General features: G+C 38.4%; 1 protein-coding gene across 1 annotated transcript in view; it reads left to right on the top strand.

Annotated features, from left to right (window-relative positions):
- TENM3 (teneurin transmembrane protein 3) overlaps positions 1-21884 on the top strand; it is a 404704-nt gene that overhangs the window by 95410 nt on the left and 287410 nt on the right. The window contains exons 2-3 of the mRNA XM_030449605.1: positions 3383-3685; positions 19730-20008. Coding sequence (XP_030305465.1) covers positions 3454-3685; positions 19730-20008 — 511 coding nt within the window. The 5' untranslated portion in view covers positions 3383-3453. The remainder of the gene's footprint in view (positions 1-3382; positions 3686-19729; positions 20009-21884) is intronic.

Below are 21884 nucleotides of genomic sequence, written 5' to 3'. Positions count from 1 at the left end.
TTTTCTCAATATTTGAAAAAAATAATCTCTAAAGTTCTTGGTTGAGGGGTTTGTTTTTTCTTTTTAAAAGACAGGGTGCATGGAATTCATAGTGGGACAAACAAGTCCTGCACAGTTGTGAGACCGTAAAATAGCTCCCTGCAATAATTAGAGCTACGGTTCTGATCTTGTAAAGCCATCTGCAAGTCTTCCTTTGCTTGATTTTCACTACTGGTTTACTTCTTAAATGCTAACACTGGTATTTCTTTCTGAATTCTGTAAATATATTTGTGTTCTCTCTTCCTGTTTACATTCTGATCATGGCAGAGACCATATATTTGTAGACAGGTCTTTAAGATAGCTTTTTGTCTCCTTCTTTCAGATATGCTTATTAATTGATCTGAAGATATTGCTTTCTAAAACTCGATGAAAAATACCAGTAATTTTTAATGTTAAAGATTACTGAATGTAAAGAGATGTTTTGGATTAATGCCAGATTCAAAAGAAAAAAACAACTCACAAAAAAATCCACTTGTCTTCATTCTTGTATCACTGTAATCGCTGTTGAAGTGTCTCCTTAATGTGGTGCTATTAAGCAGCTTGTATTTTTTTAACCTTTCCATTCTTTGCCTGGAGAGGCAATAGATAACCCAGAAAACGGCCTTTTGAAGTTTTATTGAATTCATTGACTTCCGTGGGAAGCACATCAGTACTTCCTCATGCTACAGCATAGATCAAATCTTTGAGGATTTTAGTATAGGACTAAAATATTGCACAAGGAAGGGTTTGCATGAGGGTTCTTTACATTATAAAGGAGCTTGGGAACCTGGAAAAAAATTATTTGGTCTTTGATGATGAATAGTGTATGTCAGTTTTCCCATGGCACAATTTAGAGATATTAGGAATTAGTGGCCCTTTAAAGTCTTGAAATGCTTAGATGAAAGGGGAGATATGCTTCCACACAAAGTCTTTACACTACCAATGAATACCTGGGTCCATCTGTTAAGAATGATTTTTAAAACCATGGTTCAGTGTAGTGTTAATAAAACACAATTTAGAAAACATCTAAAAATTTATTTCTACATGGAAAGAACTTGCATTTACTAGTCAATTGAATATTTTAAAATCTGTGTGTTTCAGGTAAATTGCACTATTTTGTTATGAAACTTAGGTTTTTTTCAGTTACATGTCAGTATTGCAGTTTCCCTTTAACTACTTAGATTTTGAAAATGGAAAAAATATGGAAGATAATTTACTTAATTTGGTTTTGTCCTGTAGTCTAAACAGAGATTCACACAGGTTAAGAAATGCAGAAGCCTTTTATAGAATTCCAAAACACAATGATAAGAGACTGGCTGCTATTCACAAACTTGAATTACAGTACTATATTAAGTTAAATACTTTCTAAAAACCTTTTCAGGAGTGTCACGGTTTAACACTGGCCCGGCAATTAAACCGAATAACAGACGCTCTCTATTAATGTCTCTCTCCTCCTTGATAAAGAAAGAAGAGAGAATAAGGGAGAGAGACTTATGGGTTGGAAACTAAACTACACAACTTTAATGAACAGTAATGATAAATAGGAAAAAATACTAAATATATACAAATATACAGGAAAATGGAAACCACATTCCTCCCCCCTCTCCCCCAATAACTCTCACGTCACCACCGAGGCTGCAGGGCAGCCCTGGGAAAGTCCAGGCTGGACTCCTGGAGTCGGCAGCAGTCGGGAACCGGAGGCAGGAACACACAGATATGGGCTGGCACGGATCAGGACCACAGGCAGACAAACAGACGGGATCCTTCCAGGATCCCGGGTGAAGGAAGGGAAGAAGGGAAACCAGGAAATCCAGAAGTCTGGAAATCTGGCTCAGCCCTCGTGATGCCTCAAATTTATACTGAGTGTGACGTATATGGGATGGAATACTCTTGTTTGGTCAATTCTGGCATCTATCTTGTCTGTTCCTTCCCAAAGGAGGGCTCAGGTGGGACCTCTTTACTCCTCCTGGATGGTAAAATGTTTTCCTCAGAGCTGAGCAGTGTCCTTGGCTCTGCATACCAGTCTCTAGCAGTAACTATAAACATCAAGTGTTATCAATCCTAGAAGCACACACTGTCTGAGAAACTTGCTGTTAATTTCAGCAAGTGCAACTACTTACAAGAGACTTAGCTAAAAGCAAAAGTACAAGACAGAAAATCCCCTTTATCCTGGCCCAAACCAGGACAAGGAGTGAGAACTAATTAGTTTGGTATTAAATGTGTAAAAATAAATAGGTGAAGAGTTCTAAAGAAACCTTGTATTAGCTGAACAGTGATATGTGCTGTAAACTCTCATTTTAATTGTATATCATAAAGCAGTTGACTAATAGTACAATCCATTGTGGTATTTGAGCACTTTAAATTGAGCACCTAGGAGAATTTTTTCCTTGAGACAAATGAATATACTAATACATAAGGTGTTAAACAAGAAATATTAAGGCCTCTGTTAACAGGTGCTGTTGCAAATTATTATAATCAACCAGACTGTTCTTCAATTAGGTATTTATTCAGCTGCTTAAAGATATAAATTATAATCTTTATTTTAGCACTCTTTAAAAAAAAAAAAAGCAAAATTTCCAAACTATTTCTTTACCCTGTCAGGAATGTAGATGTTTTAGTTAAGTGTTCAGAACCCAAGAGATGAAACTGAGAAGCCTCTTTTTGAAAACTAAGTGGAATGAAATGCTAGAGAAAACAAATAATAGTAGAAATAAAGTTCTTACTGTAGCAGTCCTTAAAAACTTGAGGGAAAGAAAAATTATTTCTAAATGTCAGCTACAAATTGAATAGTTACTTGCTTTCTAGCACAGGCTAAATAGAATATACTACATTGGAGAAGTCTTTCTGCATATCACCTGGAATGTTGTTGCAGCTTGCTGTGAAATTATGTGTGCATGTTCTTGATGGGAACAATTTTCTTAAAATAGAAGTGACAATAAGAAGTTGTAGATGACTGTATTTAAAAAAAATATATGTTAAAACCAGGTTTCTGACAAGCAGAAGGAAATCAGACTTGCCTTTAAAAATGCATTCTTCTCAGAAAAAGAAAAAATGAACTTACAGATAGACTTTAGGCAAGTAGCACATTCTTAAAGCTGAAGAGCTGCATTTTTTCCAACTAGTTCTCAGTCTGCTTTTGACCTTGAATTGTCATTCACAAGAATTTCTTCATTATTTTGTTTTTGTTTTGTTTGGGGTTTTATTCGTTTTCATTAGGATAACTCCAGCACTGGGAAGTCTTATAAACATTACAGAAGTGCATCTCACCCATTAGATCCTTCTTCTCTTCCACAGTCAGGAAGCGATCAGAGCAATTAGAGAACATTGTAACACATCAGCCATTGTCTTTCTAATTTTATTATAGGTGAATGTAAGCTGAATGTAGAGAAGAATTCCAAATAAGCTGGACTGATGTGCCCAGAGAAGGAATGAAGTATGGATGTGAAGGAACGTAGGCCTTATTGTTCCCTGACAAAGAGCAGACGGGACAAGGAGCGGCGCTATACAAATTCTTCTGCGGAAAATGAGGAGTGCCGAGTGCCTACACAGAAGTCTTACAGCTCCAGTGAAACCCTGAAAGCTTTTGATCATGATTCCTCTAGGTTGCTGTATGGAAACCGGGTAAAAGACTTGGTCCACAGAGAAGCAGATGAGTATACCAGACAAGGTAGGCAAGACATTTTAATTCAGAGTGTGTAATTCGTTAGTACCAAGCAACAAGGCGTTCTTGCTGCGGGCACAGGATGTTGTTTTACCAGTTTCATGAGTATCAGTAATAATCTACACACACAGTACACTTGGTGTGCCATCTTTGAAATAAATAGCATATGATGCATAGCCAAGTTGGCAGTGCCCATGTTGGGCAATTGGTCAGTGACAACATTGCAGACTCAAGCGTGAAGTATACAGGCCTTACAGTTTAAAAACTAGACACCCAGCATAAATTCAACTCATTAACAGATTGCCTGCCCAATATAGCTAAAATGTAAATGGTTTCAAAATTAATCAAACTAAACAGATGCAGTTGTTTGGAAAAGACTATGAAAAGGTTTGAGGAAACAAAGTGTGCATGGATGAGCACACAAATAATATGGTAACTCGCTGTCTTTCTCTTTGAGCTCACAAGGACAGTAATAGAGCACTGTACAGTGAGGCAAATTTGTTCACAATTAATGCATTTGGATTTGTTGAGGGATTATTTTGGTGGATATCTATGATATCCAACCAGATGTTAACAAGTGGCTAGAGCTCACTGTTAAATTTCTGGATCCAGGACTGGAGACGTGGGAGATCTGAATATCTATGGAGGTGCTGAAAACCTGACTGGAAAACCTGACTGGATTAGGTCCTGAGGAATTTGCTGTAGCTGATTACTTGATTGGAGGGTTTGGATTAGGTAATCTCAAGAGGTGCCTTTGGACCTCAGTGATTCTGGGAGATTATACTTGGCTTCAGTTAGAGTTATGCTCTTACACATCACCTCTGAATTAAACGTTGTGGTCTTTGGCATTGGGATCTCTACATTTCCACAACTAAACAGATTAATGTAAGGAGGAAAAAAAAATTGTTATATATGGAGTGCTGCAGCTCAACTATCTAAAAGGATAAAGCTAGGTCAAGAGCTATGTGAACCTATGCCTCAGTCTTCTATATAAAGCTGCCTTCTCTTTTATAAGGAAACAACAATAGATTTAGGGATAGAAAAAGAAAGCTTCTTCCTTGTGAGTAAGTCCTTAGTTTTATTTTTTGTTCTCCAGTACAGATTTTTTTCTCTTTGTTTTTTTCTTTGTTCCAATTAGAATAATTTCATGTTAGACTTGGAGCTGGTCAGATAGTGTGGACTTTTTTGCTTAAAAATGTTTGCAAGAGAAATGTAAATACTTGTCTTAGATTCAGGTAACCGAAGCTTGCTTCTACTTGAATCTGTTTACTCTCTGCTCTATATTTTTGGTTTCTGTGCTATGTCAAAAGTTCTGGTAGTTCCTAGTTTTTAAAGTCATATTGTTCTTATTCCTTTTATGAGACGAAGTCAAGAGGAACTTATCTAAGGCCTGTACTGTAAACTGGTAACAAATTAATTCCATAGTACTTATACCAAAATTATATGCAAATAGGCACCATTTATTTAATACATTCCTAAACTATTGCTTGAATAGGGTACTGTTCTTTTTAATAGCAGTAACAAAATGGAAGGAGTTAAATATCCAACCCTTACCATTCTATGATTCTGGCATGTCACATATTATGGTCACTCACTGCAGCTTAGGGGTCTTTTCCTCACCATTTTCTTCAGAAACTCACATAATATTTAGGCAATAGTTATTTCCTGCTATCCAATCAATTATGTGTCTATAGGCCTAAAATGGCAGTCTGGGATGTGTAGTGTCCTCTTCATCTTTCAGTGGTCTCAGCACTGCTATCTGTGCCCATTTGATTATCCTCATTGTCCTTTCAATTCCTTTTGTATGGCTTATTGGCTTCCTTTAATGCGTGCTGGTTTTAGCACCTTTGGGGACTACCTGCAGGTTTGATAGGGTCAGCTTATAAAGGGCTTGTTTTCCTGTTATAGTGTGTTCCTTTGATTCATCTTTGACTGAGAGCATTTACTGCTTCTGGCATTGGAAGCATTTTGTGCAAAAGGTGCTGAAGGTCATTCCAAAGGTTTTTAAATAATATATAAAACATGCTTTCCTGTATTTATTTTTTCTTCTCTGTCTAGAAATTGAGTGCAGATACCTGGCTTTGTTGACAGTCTAATTACATTCTAGGCTGCTAAATCAACAGGAAATAAATCTCTGGGCAAAAAAGGCAAGTTTTAATAAATAATGTGCTTAATTGGAAATTAATTTTTAAAATTAATCATGACCAGTGGTTTTGGTTTTCTTTTGCTCAGACTGTGTCTGAGCAAATAACATCAAATTCCCAGCATCCACTGGAAAGCTATTGAGGAGTTACATGGGTTTCTCAAGTCTCTCAAAAGTCACACAATTTTAAAATGTCTTTGTGTTTTTTTATAAAACACAGAACTTTCCCACCTCTTCTTCCTGAGTTGTCTCTGTGCATGTCTTTGTGCCTCCTGCTTCCCAAAATCCCATGGCAAGGATTCAGAATGCCATAGGAGAAAGGCATGCTCTGTGTAGTAGTGGTTTCATCCCAGGAGATCTTTACTTTTGGACAGGAAGTTCTTCAGTTTTCAATTCCAGACACAGGTTCTTTTTGCTCATCTGTTTGAGCTTCTGCTTGTTTCAGAAATCTTAACTTCATCTGGGCAACATGCTCTCCATTAACAGCAATGAGAGATAAGACCTACTGTGGTCTGTTTCCCTTCTTCTCAATCCTCTTCATCTGTTGCAAGACTGGTTTTGTTTTTAAAGTCTTCAGATGAGCATTATTTAGCCTACTATTTTTAGACATTCTGAGTTATTTATTTTCACTTTCTTCTTAATCCCCACATAGGATTAAAAAAAAAAATTATAAGCCTGTGTATTATTAAACTCAGCAACCAGCCATGTAAATGAGTAACAAGAGCTTTTTTTCTTTAAAAGTGTTTTCACCTATATACTCAAGTTTATATTGCATGTTTAAGAAACCTAGTCTCATCTGTGAGAATGGATGAAGCATTATGATAAACTACTTAATTTCCCAGCTGTGATGATACAATTGTTTGTTGTTTATATGTTAGGGAGGAAGAAGACAACTATTTTCTTATGGTTTAAAGTATCCAGCTACAATGAGCAGTCTGTTTCAAATGTATAACTTACGTAAATGAATTCAGCAACCAAAATGCTTGTATTTTAGAATATGCCCAAGTACCTTGCTGAAGTCAGAATTAAAGATGACTGTATAAAGTTGAATTTCTCTCTCACTTCGTCTTCATTTGGATGGCTGGGTGCAGAGAGAAATTCCTGTGTTTACAAAATGAAACATCCGTGTGAAGTGATAGAATGTACACAGGAGACTGCTTTGAAAAAATAGCTTGAAGTGTGGCATGACTATGGAGTGGAAGGGAAGGGTTGTAGAAATGTAGCAAGTAAGTAGTATTTGAAAATTTGTATTTGGTAAAAAATAATTGGAAGATATATCAATGTGAAAATAATTTGAAGGAGTTTCTAAATCAAATCTGGACTCGAACTGAAAAAAATTTATATAGGTGCATTTTTAATAAGAAAAATAGAAGCATGCAAAACCATGTGTTTTACTATCAGCTACGTGTTAAAGGAAAAAGAGGAATACACAATACCTCTTAAGAAGTTCCATTTTTAACGAATTTTGTTGTTTGTGATCCTATAGAGTGATCCAAATATCACATCAGTGAGTTTCTGAACATGAGCAGGAGGCTGACCCATGAGCACAGTTGGCAGGAGGTGCTGCAAATTTATGGTTGTTCATATATATTCACCTGAAATATTCCCAGCACCTTTTGCAAACAATGTGAATTGAAGAGCTGAGATGCAGGATACCTTTTGCCAATGGAAGATCAGATGAGGTAGTGCAGGTTTTGTTAAATTTTTAGTTCTTGAAAACTTGTGTTAACTGTGGTTTAGCCTGCAGGTAAAGGTATTTGATCTGTCTAGCTGGCAATGAGTTCACATGTTTATCAATTGAAACCGTTCATTCCCAGCCAAACCTCAACATCAGATTATTTTCATTCTGCCCCTTTCAATTTTGCAGGCAAAAGTACTTGTATGCATGGTTTTGTACCTTGACTCTTCTGTATCTTGACTCTTCACTTAAGTGCCTAGATTAGATTAAATGCCCCAGCAACTCCTTGAAGCTGCAAAAGAGGGGGCTGAAATTACCAAATGAGCAAAGAAAAAAAATTTCTTTCCCTCACAGTATGCTGGATCACTGATAACAGGTTGCTGAAAAGCAAAACCATGTACAGTACATTATGCTGTGTGGATGTATCATAGCAATCGTTCAGCTGCCACTCCTCTGACAAGTAAATTTAGGAGCTTGAAATATCTCACCAGTTAGTGAAAGAGGGTCCTGAAACAGTGGTGTATATATGCCTTCACAATTTTATTTTATAGTTTAACATATTAAACACTGTCAGGGATACTTTTTTAAGACTTCAGAAACCTGAAACATTAATAGCAACTTCTGTCCTAATGCATTATGACTCCCATGTCTACTGCTTTTAAATTCTAGCTGCTCAAGATGAGTTATTTGGATAGTGAAATGATCAAATTTTTAGTCACCATAAATGTCAGCTGTACGATTAAAGGATTTTAATTGTCATGTTTTTAAACCAAAAAGCTTGAGTACTTTAAACTTACCTTTCTAAAGCAACGGAAGGATCAAACCATTTTTGACCTTCCACTACCTATGCCTTATTGATGAGCTGATTTTGGCTATTGAGCAGGCAAGTGATTCTCAATAGAACTGAAACAGCCTGCTTTGCAGATTATTTACAAGAAGGTGTGAAAGGATATATATATATATGACTTTGTGATCTCCTGATGAGCAAATTAATCACCATTCAGTAAAATGACAAGCACTCCAGGGCAGATACTAGAATTGGTGTTTTATGTCCCTGGCTGCAGTGCCAGATGTGTCCTGATTGCCATTGTGACAGATAGTTTTATGGTTATGCAAAAACATAGCCACCTACAGCACCTTCCCTTTTTGAGTGGGTAACTTCTGTAAACAGCATACAGTGCCAGGAAGTTCTGGATAATTTTGTGGCCTTGAGCTAAGCACATAACCTTCTGCCAGAGGTGTTTTTTTCTCCCTCTGTAGTACTGGAATAATAATAATACTTACTCACCTCACAGGCGTGTTGGGAAGATTAATTAGTTTATGTTTGCAGAATGCTTTGAAGATGAAAAGCGCTGTAAGTGCTAAGTAATATTATCATCTTTCTTTGCTATACTAGTTATTTCTTAAAGCAACAATAAGAAGTTAATTGGTTTTCAGGTTCCAGGTGATAAGGATCTGTTGACTTTTAAAGTTATTCTATTAGCTATGGAGTAGTACTAGGGAAAACATTTCAATTTTATATGATAAGAAGTATATTCAGCTCACACTCGGTGGTACATACACTTGCTCTAAGGTATTCATTGAGTTGAAATTGGCCCCTTGAGGGTCACAGTCTGCAGATGAGCTCTACAGATCTGGAAACAAAGGGCAATTGTGATTCTCCAGGGAAAAATCAACCTTGGTTATTGGCAGTAGGCTGCTTGATCGGGCATTTCTACACGGCTTTGGTCCAGAGAGTAAAAACCCTGTCTTTGACTAGTCCAGTTGCAAAATAAGAGAATTAAATTGTTGATCACAATGATCAAGGATTTAGAAGGTTAGCAAAGGCCCTTCACAAGGAAGTTTGGCCTCATGGAAGGGAAGATACAGTTAGTGTCTGGAGGTGCTCTTATATCTTTCTGTAGTTCATATACCAAGTTGTATGTGCTGCTTCTCTTCATAATGAGGACTAAAATGAGGACCGGGGAGATAAATGGATCTCATACATGGCTTCGAAAAGATTTCTTGAGCTTGTTAACATGTATGGAAAGCTGTGGTTAGAGATGGGGTGAGGGGAGGAATGAAAGAGGCTGAAGAGTCCCCTCTGTTCCTGTCCATTGATTTAAGGCTTAGGGATGACAGTCAGGGCTGTTGGCCAAGCTGTGGATGATTGCTTATTCCATCACTGGCAAATAAATGCCGAAAACGAAGCAGAGATGTAAAATAGGAATAATTTCTCCAAAAGTTCCTTGTTACTTTCTGAAATGAGTTTGTAAAATGTCCTAAATTTACTGGCTTGAAAGGCAGTATTCAGCATTACTGAGCTTTTTAAAGCTGATAAAGGAAATGGAAGAACCAAGGGAACACATTCTCCTCAAGTTTTGTGTTTCTACATTTGCTTTGCAGAGCCATTAATATATCTGAGTCATAAATCCTTTCTTGTCTTCAGTGTTATGGGCATTTTGCTAGAAAATCTTAGGACAATGCTAAACGGCATTTATTCTGGGGGTTTCCAGAATGAATTATTCCTAATTCCAGAATAGAGACCCTGTGAGGGGGGTGTGATGGGACACTTATGTGAGAGAGGGAGTTAGTTTTTAATTTCTGCAGAAATCCTTGGGTCTGTGTTCTCCATTGTTTCCCCCACTTACCCACAGCGAGGGGCTGAGTGCCTCCTTCTGTCCATGCATTGCAGAGCTGAGTCCTATGCATGGGGAATGCTTGTTTATGGAATTCTACATATAGAAACACAGGGGGTACTCTAAATGGGTGTGTTGGCTTTTTCCTTTATACCAATTCAGAGCCTTCTTGTGCTGGCAGACATGCCTTTCCTTCACAGTAAGGCAGAAGTAATGGTAGAGTTTTCTCTCCTCCCCATACAGAGGAATAGCAGTGAGCCTGAGCTCTAGTTTGTGGGCTTCTCAGCTTCTCATCCTGCTGCCTCCTTCCTCCTCATCTTCCTTCCCCATTCCAAGCCGTATGTCATGTCATTAGCATCGTACTAACCTTAATGTGGCAGTTCATACCTGTCAGATCTGTGGTTGTAGGCTCTTTGCAGACTGGATATCCATCATCTCTTCTACATTGCTTACCCTTGGGTCATATTTTCTTCACATCTATCAAATTTAGGCTTTATTCATATTTTGTAATAAATGGATCCTGAGATGCTGATGATATGGTCCTAGGATTCAAAGATTAAGATAGAGGCCTACAGTGGCTATACTATTATCCTTGTCATGATCAAGCCTTTGTGTCTCTTGCTACCCACAGAGTTGATATTTCTATTTTAAATCCACAGATTCTGGGTTTTTTTGTTCTTGTAGCATGTAATTTGGGCAGCTGTGTTTCACTTAATTGTGTTTGCATATTATGTAATAATAAAACCAGATTTTTATTTAAAATCCACAAATTTGGAGCAGCAGTGTTTAAATTATTAATTCATTTACTGGAACATGATTGCTGATGCTGTAGCCTGAAGCTTTGAATTGTGCAATTGTGAAATTATCTTCAGCTGACTTTAATCTTACTATGTGGTAACTTCAGAAGTGCTTGATGAGCAGTCCTTTATCCTTATACTGGATTAAAACGTGCTTCTTCTGTTTTAGTATGTGGATTAGTACTGAGGATCCCCTGTCAGCCTCAAGCCTAATAGGGAATAATGTTACGAGTCTACCATACTTCACAGAAGATTCTGTGCATTTGAACCATAATTTGGAAAACCAAGTGACAGGAAGACACTCTGATTTGCATTGGTTCTGCTCTGTTTCCTACAACTTCCCAAGGCTGGCATTTTAATCAATGTCTCCTTGTGGTTCTGTAGTTTAATGCTAGCAAAAATACATGACTTGCTTAAATACCAGGTTTGAAAGACTGTTTCCCACAAAGCAGTGCCTGAGGGGCTGTTGGTGGGGTTTTTTTGTAGAACTGACTCAGGTTTTGAGTCTTACATAGAGCTTTTCAGCCAGGCGTGGCACATCATGTGCAGCTCAGAGAACTCGCAGTATCTGGGACCAACTGCTTCAGAAGTTGCTGAGACTGTGACTTAGGTCCCAGTAAGTTTTGGAAAGCCCCTGATGACTGGGAGAACCACAAGGTTAATGTTTGCTCAGAGTAATGAGCACTGGGAAGTTATATGCGTGGTTGCTAAGATTTAATATAATGTAATGCTGTTTGTTATTACGGAGTTTGTTGGATATATTGGAGAAGCAACTGTCTGTCATGCCAATCTTACAGCTCCACTCTAAATCAGATAATGACAAGGGGAGGAGGTTAAGATGGAAAAGTGAACAGAGCGGAAAGGTCAAGAGAGAGATTAAGAGGTGGCAAGGAAGAGGGTTGTGATGAGTGAAGAGAAAAATGTAGGAATTAAAAACCGGAGTAAAATGTGATCCAGTGAATTGCTGTGGTTTAAGTTTCACAGATAATTTTCACAAAAACAAAAGAGAAAATCAGGCTGAAGTAATAACCAAATGCTGTGCTAAATCAGGAAGAAAAAAAATGTTCACATAGAAAAAGCTCATTACTTGTCAGTCTTGCTGCAGTTTCTTCATCCTAGCAAACAGAACTCTGCATGCAAAGCTTTGAAAATTCCATTTTAGTAAATCTATTGTAAAGGTTCTGTGACAGAATGTATTGCATCTATTAGTCCTTCTTTTGTGTAATTTTATTCTACCCACCTAACATTCCTGACTTTTGGAGATAACATTTGTACACTTAACAGAGTTTTATAGAGTATCCAAGGCCTCTTTTATTTTCTTTTTAAAAATCTTTGTTGTTTCATCTCCAGCAAATTTATTATCCTACAGTACTTTTACTTCCAATTCTATGTCCTTCTCAAAACTTTTCTGTATAAAGGGTCAGCTTAGTAAGTGTGCCATGCTATATTTATTGCAGTGAATGGAAAAAAATACATTTTATTTACAAAGAAATTACATATCTTTTCTTAAAAAACCAGCTAGAATTGACCCTTGAAAGTAGATGGTGTGTAAGTTCCCATGGGATTGCATGGAATTCTTGCTAAACTAGTGCAGTTCTGCTTTAGTCATCTAGGAAGATGGCATCTACCCCATCTTCTCAATGGCCTTGTAGTAACTAGTTAGTTCCCAGAGAAGAGGCACTGCCTATCATATACAAAAAAGCTCTTTTTTCCTCTTGTGAGTAGCACATAATGGAACTCTGTATTTTTCAGGAATTAGTAAACTGAACAGATTAGCCTATTTGCAGTTAATGGCTATTTCTTCATAGTTTTGCCATGTGTATGAATTTAGAAGGCTGTTGAATCTGGTCAGTAGTCTGGAGCTCTTGGTTATACAGAAACGAAGAAGCATTTCAAAGATGTGGTGCAGTACGAGCTGTGTGCTGGCTTCAGCTCTACAGAAAGTGTTCACAGGTATTGAGAATGAGCTTCAAGTAAGAAAACCATGTCCACTATATAGTGTTTACCTATGTGTGCAAAAGGAAAGCAGAACTTTTCCCATATCACTAGAGCAGCAAATGACATGTCCTTGTACTAACACTTTGATACCTGTGCTTTTTATATGATAAGTTTATAGGATGAGCGTTATCTTATTTGGGACATGTTTGTCCACAGCAGTCTCCAGATGTAAAATGAAAACCTGAGAAAAAGCTTTTTCCTCATTCGCTTTCCTAGATAAATGAGGGGGTTTTTAATTTAAAAAAAAAAAAAAAAAAAAAAAATCAGGGTTAAGCAGGCAATTGAGAAAGTATGAGGGAGAAGACTGGTTCTCTTAAGGGCTATGATCATAGTTGTGCAGCTACCTAGGTTTAGTTTTTTCACAGGTTTTCTAAGTTTAGTGTAAGTATTCTTGCCATGTGTTTTCATGGCATGGTTATAAGAAAAATGCATGTGATTTTTGAATGGCACAAAGGTCTACAGGCAGGTAGAAGAAGGCAAGATACAAAGGAAGAATAGATTAGAAAGCGGGCTGAAAAGTAATGAAAATGCAGTGACAGCTGACGTAGCATGAAACTTCATCAGAAACATGAGCAAGAGCCAAACTAAACAGAATTTTCAGTATGGACTGGTATGAATTTAGGTCCTCTGCCTTTTTGCTGCTATGTTTGTTCTGTTATGACAACCAAAGTCAGCACAGGCACTCAAACTATCATTCCTCCAGTTTAAGAGGTAGGGGTGTGGGTGTATTTTTATGCTAACTAGGCAGATGCTTTGTAGGCTTTTCAGAATTTTGTTTTGTTTTGTTTTCTTTCCCTCTTTTCCAAAATAGATTATTGTTGATAAAACTGACTTGTTGACTTATCAGTGGTTGATAATTGCTAAGGATAGTTTTGATGTCTGGAAATGCTGACAAATTCTCTGTTGGATAGTTTTGTTTGTTCCTTCTGTTTGTTTCTTTCCTTTTTTTTTTTTTTGGTTTTTAAGATAATACCTCTGTGTATATATTTAGCATATGTTCAACTTAGAACAAGGACTGTCAACTGAAGAACTGTGAGGCCTTTTGTTTAGTAATCCTCTTCAAAAACTCATTTCCACAGCTAGCGTTTTCAACTTAGAGCTGAATAATTTCCACAATTTAGGCCAGGTAAACAAATGTGGCATAGGTGCAGCAGGTTTCCATTAGATTCCAGCTTTTAAATTCTGTCTTTCTAAAATAATACATAATTTCTGCATACATAGAATTTGCTTGTATACAGTATTTGATTAAAATAAAAAATATAATTGGCATTTCTTGACAAGGTAACGTGTGATTCTTGCAGAGAAATATATATACACACTCTCAAAAACCCCCCCCAAAATATATATTAATATACATATATAGGTATATAAATTAAGTTGATATACTCTTTTATGTATTTAACTAATGTTGGTAAGTAAGAACACCAAATGAGGATCATAGCATACAGAAGGTGGTTCCAAGGGTGTGTATTGTTACTGTTGACAGATGCTATGTTTTTAACAGTGAGTACTGTAGAAGCTTCTGAAAGTTATTTTAGAGTTATTACAGTAATTTTATTCTTGTCTGTACAAATAGAGAATATCAGGATTCCTTACACTACCCATAAATTGATATTCCTAACCAAAAGAAATACAGTGTCTAATACTGAAATGGTAGTAAACCATGTTCTTGTCAGTTTTTATAACCTAACTCCATGTTATATCATCCCAAAACGTCTAAAACCCACAAAGGTGTTTCCAGAATAAGTCTCCTTGAAATGTTTTGTCTAATTTTTTTCCATTTTACACTTCATAGTTTTTTAAAGGAAAGGGGAAAAAACCACAAAACATTATGTCTGTTTGTTTATGGTATATCTAAATTTTTTGGTCAGGAATTAGTTCATTGCAATCTCCACTTGTTTTTTCAAGCCTTTATGAACTGTTGAGGTGCTGATTGTCAATGAGAGAAATTGCAGATGTGTGTATAGTGCAAGAAACTGATGATTAAATCCTCACCCTGAAGTAATTCTGGAAAGGTTAATTAGAAATTATAAGAACACAAGAAAGAGAGCAGCCTCTCTTCATTCTTTTTTCCACTGAGCTTCAACAATCTCCTTTTCAATTTTCATTTTTATTTTGTAGTATTTTTCATTATCAGGTAAAAAGGCCCAACTGTTTTCTGCCCACTAGGACTGGGTCCCAGCTGTGTTCAGCTTCCCCTTGATCCTGGAAGACATCCTGTTTTTATTGCTTAGGAATCTTAAGATGATGTAAAACTTTTGTATCATGTAGGTATTATTTCCTTTGGGATATAAATTCCTAGACAAATACGTATTTTTCCGTGTCAACTTTTTGATTTGGGTTTTGTGGTTTGTTTGTTTGTTTGTTTTTCATTTGTGGTGACAACTTACATGGAGTACAATCCTCTTAGTAAAGCTCTTAGGAATGCTTTAATTCAGAAGATTATTTAGCCTGATGTTTCTAAAGCTGTTGCAACGTTTCTGGGCTATGCTGTAAAAATTGTCAGTGTAGTGAAAAGCTCCAATATATTGAATGTGATGGGAGAGCAATATACAAACCTGCCCTCCTTTTCTATTTTGGTTCCTCCTTTTCTCTTTTGGGCCTGCAGTATGCTGTCTGGGTTTCTGTACTGTTCATAAGAGGGGAAAAAAAGAAGAAAATATTTTCCATGGAGGTAGGGCGTTTGAAACTTAAATTGAAAAATAAAATCCTTTAATAGGTGGAAGATGGCTTGTTGCACCTGAGACCCAGGCTCCTAGAAAGTGATCATGGAGGATGTTTTTACACGATGTCTGAAGTGGTCTCTCTTAAATGTAACAGTTTGCTTAAAAGGAAAAAAAAAGTGTTGTGAGGGGAATAGTCTCTTCAAACTTTTGTCTCTGCATGAATGTCTCTGTGAGTGATTCTCTGAGGGCAGAAGGGAGGACGGGGCTGTGTGGTACAGGGGGGCAGAGGAGCTGCAGTTGGGATGCTGCCCCGTGCAGGCAGTCTTGTAGTGAGTGGCTCAAGAGGCAGCAGCCTCTGTCTGTCTGCAGCCTGCTTCACCTGCAGGACTCAGCCTGGGAGGTTACTGGGACCATAGGCATCACACCTGGTAACATTGCAGTCATAGAATCATAGAATTGGCTGGGTTGGAAGGGACCTCATAGATCATCGAGTCCAACCCTTGAACCACCGTTGCGGTTGCTAGAGCATGGCACTGAGTGCCACATCCAGTCTCTTTTTGAATATCTCCAGGGACGGAGAATCCACTACTTCCCTGGGCAGCCCATTCCAATGCTTGATCACTCTCTCTGTAAAGAAATTCTTTCTAATATCTAACCTAAACTTCCCCCGGCACAACTTAAGACCATGCCCTCTTGTCTTGTTGAAAGTCGTTTGGCAAAAGAGACCAACCCCCACCCGGCTACACCCTCCTTTCAGGTAGTTGTAGAGAGTGATGAGGTCTCCCCTGAGCCGCCTCTTCTTTAGGCTGAACAGCCCCAGCTCCCTCAGCCTCTCCTCATAGGGTCTGTGCTCGAGTCCCTTCACCAGCCTGATTGCCCTCCTTTGGACCTGCTCCAGGACCTCGATATCCTTCCTGAACTGAGGGGCCCAGAATGGACACAGTACTCAAGGTGTGGCCTCACCAGTGCTGAGTACAGGGGCAGAATCACTTCCTTGGACCTGCTGGCGACGCTGTTCCGGACACAGGCCAGGATGCCATTGGCCTTCTTGGCCACCTGGGCACACTGCTGGCTCATGTTCAGCTTCCTGTCAATCCAGACTCCCAGGTCCCTTTCTGCCTGGCTGCTCTCAGCCACTCTTTCCCCAGCCTGGAGCTCCCCATGGGGTTGTTGTGGCCAAAGTGCAGGACCCGGCACTTGGCTGTGTTGAACCTCATCCCATTGGAATCAGCCCAACTCTCCAGTCTGTCCAGGTCCCTCTGCAGAGCCGTCTTGCCTTCCAACTGATCCACACTCCCCCCCAGCTTAGTGTTGTCTGCAAACTTGCTGATGATGGACTCAATCCCCTCATCTAGATCATCAATGAAGATATTGAACAGAACCGGGCCCAACACTGATCCCTGAGGGACACCACTAGTGACTGGCTGCCAACTGGATGCAGCCCTGTTCAGCACCACTCTCTGGGCCCGGCCCTCCAACCAGTTCCTAACCCAGCACAGGGTGCTCCTGTCCAAGCTGTGGGCTGACAGCTTTTTCAGGAGGATGCTGTGGGAGACGGTGTCAAAGGCTTTGCTGAAGTCCAGGTAGACCACATCCACAGCCTTCCCCTCATCCACCAGTCGGGTCACCTGATCATAAAAAGAGATCAGGTTGGTCAGGCAGGACCTGCCCTTCCTAAATCCGTGCTGGCTGGGTCTGATCCCCTGTCCATCCTGCAGGTGCTGTGTGATTGCACTGAGGATGATCTGTTCCATGACCCTGCCAGGCACTGAGGTCAGGCTGACGGGCCTGTAGTTTCCTGGGTCCTCTTTCCGTCCCTTTTTGTGGATTGGCGTGACATTCGCCAACTTCCAGTCATCTGGGATGTCCCCAGTGAGCCAGGACTGTTGGTAGATGATAGAGAGAGGCTTGGCGAGCTCTTCTGCCAGCTCCCTCATCACCCTTGGGTGAATCCCATCCGGTCCCATAGACATATGGGGATCCAAGCATCTCAGTAGGTCACTGACTGTGTCCTTCAGGATTACAGGGGGGCTGTTTAGATTCATGTCACCTTCTATAAGCTCCAGAAGCCATCTGTCTTCAGGGTAACCTGTCTTTCTGTTGAAAACTGAGGTAAAGAAGGTGTTAAATACCTCAGCCTTTTCTTCATCTTTGACAACTATATTCCCACCCATGTTCAGTAAAGAATGGATGTTTTCCTTGCCCCTTCTTTTGCTGCTGATGTATCTGTAGAAGGACAGTTTTGTTACTAACTCGGGAAACCTTGTCTTCCATCAAAAATACCTTTTCATTTTGCTTCCCAATCCCCTATTCTTAGAGCCATGCAACTGTGTATACACTTCTGCAGCTTTCTCTGTGTAGGTACACCTGTATCCATCCATGCACATGCTCACATGGGCTTCTCCCATGTTTAGTTAGGCAACTCTTTGAAAATGTAGATTCACATAATAATGTCCCTAACACATAAAACCAGTGTTCCAGAGTGTCACCCTTTGGATATATTTACCAAACTGAAAAATAGTAAGCCTTTTAGACACTTTACTACTTTTAGCTCTTTTACCACTGGGTGGTTTGTTTGGCCTGTTTGCTCCTCTGATTAGTTTCAACTCTCACAAAACCTGAAAAATTACATGGCACGAGAGCTTTATAAAATGACAAGAGGATACTATCAGGTAATATCCTGTTCTTACACTCTTCACACCGTTCAGACATTCTTCATAGATATAAATACTCCTTTTGTACTTGCCTCCCCAGCTGTATTTTTATTCAAGGATTTGTTCACAGCTACATAATAAATACGGTTTGATTTGTTCCTAATTGTAGTAACTGATTTTCATTATTCATGAAAGTCATTGTCAGAATTCATTTATGGTTCTGACTACAATGAAACTTAGAGTGATAACTTCATATGACCACAGCAATAAAATAATTAACTGGTTCATGTAAAACAACTCAATGGCCAGGGCATTAACTTTTAATATTTCAGGGATTGTTTGCACTTCTGTGTTCATGCTCCAGCAGTTCTGTTACTTGCTGATTCATAGGATTCTGTTCTTTAATTATCTTGCTAATGTGTTTTTATGTTAAATTACTAATTTTGGAGAAATGAGGTGCCTGCCAGATTAAAAAAATGAGTATGTGTTCTAATTTGTTCTCAGAGATATGAAATAACTGTGAGTTAGGGTGGAAAAGCATTGTGGGTACACTCATGCAAATGAGTTTGCCAAGTGTCTGTATATCATAAAATGTCTTAAATCTATGGACATAAAAGTAGATGAAGATACAGCCATTAAAAAGGCAGTAATCTTTCAGTGGCATATAATTTAGATCCTTTAAGTTATTGAAGTGTCATGAGTTCATTGCACCTAATTTATTAATACAATCATTTGGGATTCACTTATGTCTCTTGCTCTGCCCAAAACCAGAGGCTAAAAGTCTTCTTAAAAAGCAGACTCTGCTTCAGCAGTAAGATCTCAAAAATGTTTCTCAAAATAGGGAAACCTGAAGAATAACAACTTCTTGTAGTCCTTGCAGGTGACAAGTGGCCAAGTTCTTGTTCATATTTGTGTCATAAAGTAGAAGAGGAAGATCCAATAGAGATAGAGTGAGCTTGATGCTTGATTCCCATTTAGTTTTTCCATTGCCACATTAGGTGACAACTGTACAAGGAAAATAGCCTGTTGATTTGTCCTCTGACCAGGGCAATCCTGACAAGTATCTTGTTACTGCTTTCACACTTTGAAAAATTAAAAAGTAAAATAAGAAAAGGAAAAAAAAAAAAAAAAAGAGAGAGAGAAAGAAAGTGAGAGGGAAAAAAAGGTACTTAATTTTAATTCCTTCATATGATCAATTGGCTTTTCTTAGTTTGTAGGTTGTTTTGTTCCTACCCAGGGGCACTTTTGATACATTTAAGCAGTTGACAAAACAGTGCTAGGGTGCAGTATGAATAAAATTAAAAGGGGAACTGCAGAGAGCTGGAGACAAAAGAATCCACGTGATTGTAATACATGGGGAGTTTTGACAAAAAACTTTGTATGATACCTGAGACACTTATACACCTGAAGAGTTTTCACTTTTAGGTTCTTAAAAAAAACCAAAAAGACAAACAAAAAACAACTCACCTTTATTTATCTTTTTTTCCCCTAATCAGGACAGAATTTTACCCTAAGGCAGTTAGGAGTTTGTGAACCAGCAACTCGTCGAGGACTGGCATTTTGTGCGGAAATGGGGCTCCCCCACAGAGGTTACTCTATCAGTGCAGGGTCAGATGCTGATACTGAAAATGAAGGAGTGATGTCTCCAGAGCATGCCATGAGACTTTGGGGCAGGGGGGTCAAATCAGGGCGCAGTTCCTGTCTCTCGAGCCGTTCCAACTCAGCCCTCACTCTGACTGATACCGAACATGAAAACAAGTCCGACAGTGAAAATGGTAAGTTCTTACACATATGCACATCTATATATCAATGGTTTATTTACTGTATTGTTTGACACTGTAATTTTAAATGACTGAAGGAATGGCCTTGAAGTTTGTTTGGGTTTTTGTGGCTTTTTTGTTTTTGTTTTTTGTTTGTTTGTTGTTTTTTTTTTCCTCCTCCCAGAAAAGTCAACATCCAGTATCAGTCCTAACTATTGCATGCTTTGAGTGTGATGCTTTAGCTGCAATTCTGAAAGAGTTTAATAACAAAACAGATTAACTCTGTTTTGTGTCAGCCTGTGTCACCTGTTACCCTTCGGAGAACAGCTAAGTAAGTAGTGATGAAGTTGATCCCCAAGGCCAGCTTGCAGTCAAAGGTTTTATTTTGAACTCTTCAGTACTTCTTGGTGAAGCTGCAGAGTCTTAGAATGGATGAATGAACACAAAGAATGGCTTATAACAGGACTCAGGTTATTGAAAACAAATTTGATTGTGCTTTCAACTTCCCATTTGGTGAGGGCAGTTGGAATTGTGGTGAAGAGGGACATGTGGCCTTTGATATGCCTGGGAGACTGGATTACTGTGCAATTAACAATCTGCAAAAAAAAATATATATACGCAGCAGCTTTGCAGGATGTGTGGTATAATCATTGTATATGCTCAGTGTTTGAATGGAAAGAGTTTAATCAATTGACTGGTTCATTTTTAAAGCTTTTCAAAATTGTTTTATCTCCGCTTGAGCTTATGGACAGAACCTAATGGGTTGTTAAATGCTAAATGCACAAATCTTAGAAAACATTGTATCTTTAACTCCTTTTTATTTGAAAAGCTTTTCAGCTCTCCTAGAATTACAATTATTGTTCTATTAACTTCGTGACTTCCTATATGACAAACTCAAAAGAGAAATAAAGAAAAATTAATAAAAATGAAAATTGGAGTGTTGGCTCTTGCCTGCATGGCTACTCATAATTTTATTAATTTATTAAACCTGTCTGTCTAGCTGTACAACTGTCAGAGCAATTTTATTTCTATCCTCTGGCCACAGCTGTTACACGTTGTGGGAAACAGCAATGTAGGTGTAAATATGTGGGAATTCTTAAAAACAAAAACAAAAAAAAGAAACCCACAAAAAAAACCCAGGGGACTTTTATTTTCAACCACAGGCAATATGTTTAGTCCGACCTGTTCACTTCAGTTTGAGAAGACAAAACCAAAGCCATATTTTGGTCTTCCTAGTATTTGTTCCCTTTCTTCTGGTGGCTGATTCTAAGATGCCTGTGCAAGACAGCTGTGGCAGATGGGATCCTTCTTTTTTGTCTTGGACTTAATGCTGTGTGGTACCTGAGGAGACAGGCAGGTGTCTTGCCTTGTGCTTGGAAAAGTTGTTTTAAGTCACGGGCAAGTTTGGAACAAGGAAGACAGCACTTGCGTCCCTCTTTGATTTTCCTTTTGAAAGGTCTGTGCTTAAACAGGTTGAGTGTTTTGTAAAACCCTAGTTTAATGATCTTGAAAATAGATATTTATATATACAGGCATACACTCAGTTCCCTTAGGGAGTTGTATATTTACATTACCAAAAATGTGACTGCTTTGGAAGTATGACAGGTTTGGTTTACTTTTTAGGAAACTTTATATTTACAGTTTTTAAAAAAGCAAAATGCCTGTTTGTCTTATGCCAAAACTTCCTCAGTGAGTTTGAAGTTAGAGTTTTAATGTACTTTTTCATGTATGAGAAGACTGTAAATAAGTTAGAAAAGATATGTACTGGTTAAAATTATGCAAGGAACATGTGATGTTTGGTACCACTTCAAAGAAGAGTTTAGTCCCTAAAAAGGATTACAGTTGATTTATTTATTGACCGGCAGTCCAACTTAAGAAGGTACTAGGACTG

The sequence above is a fragment of the Calypte anna genome, chromosome 4A (assembly GCF_003957555.1).
Source record: "Calypte anna isolate BGI_N300 chromosome 4A, bCalAnn1_v1.p, whole genome shotgun sequence".
In the NCBI taxonomy this organism is placed as follows: Eukaryota; Metazoa; Chordata; class Aves; order Apodiformes; family Trochilidae; genus Calypte; species Calypte anna.
The sequence above is the reverse complement of the archived record's forward strand: the minus strand, read 5'-3'. Positions and strand labels throughout refer to the sequence as shown.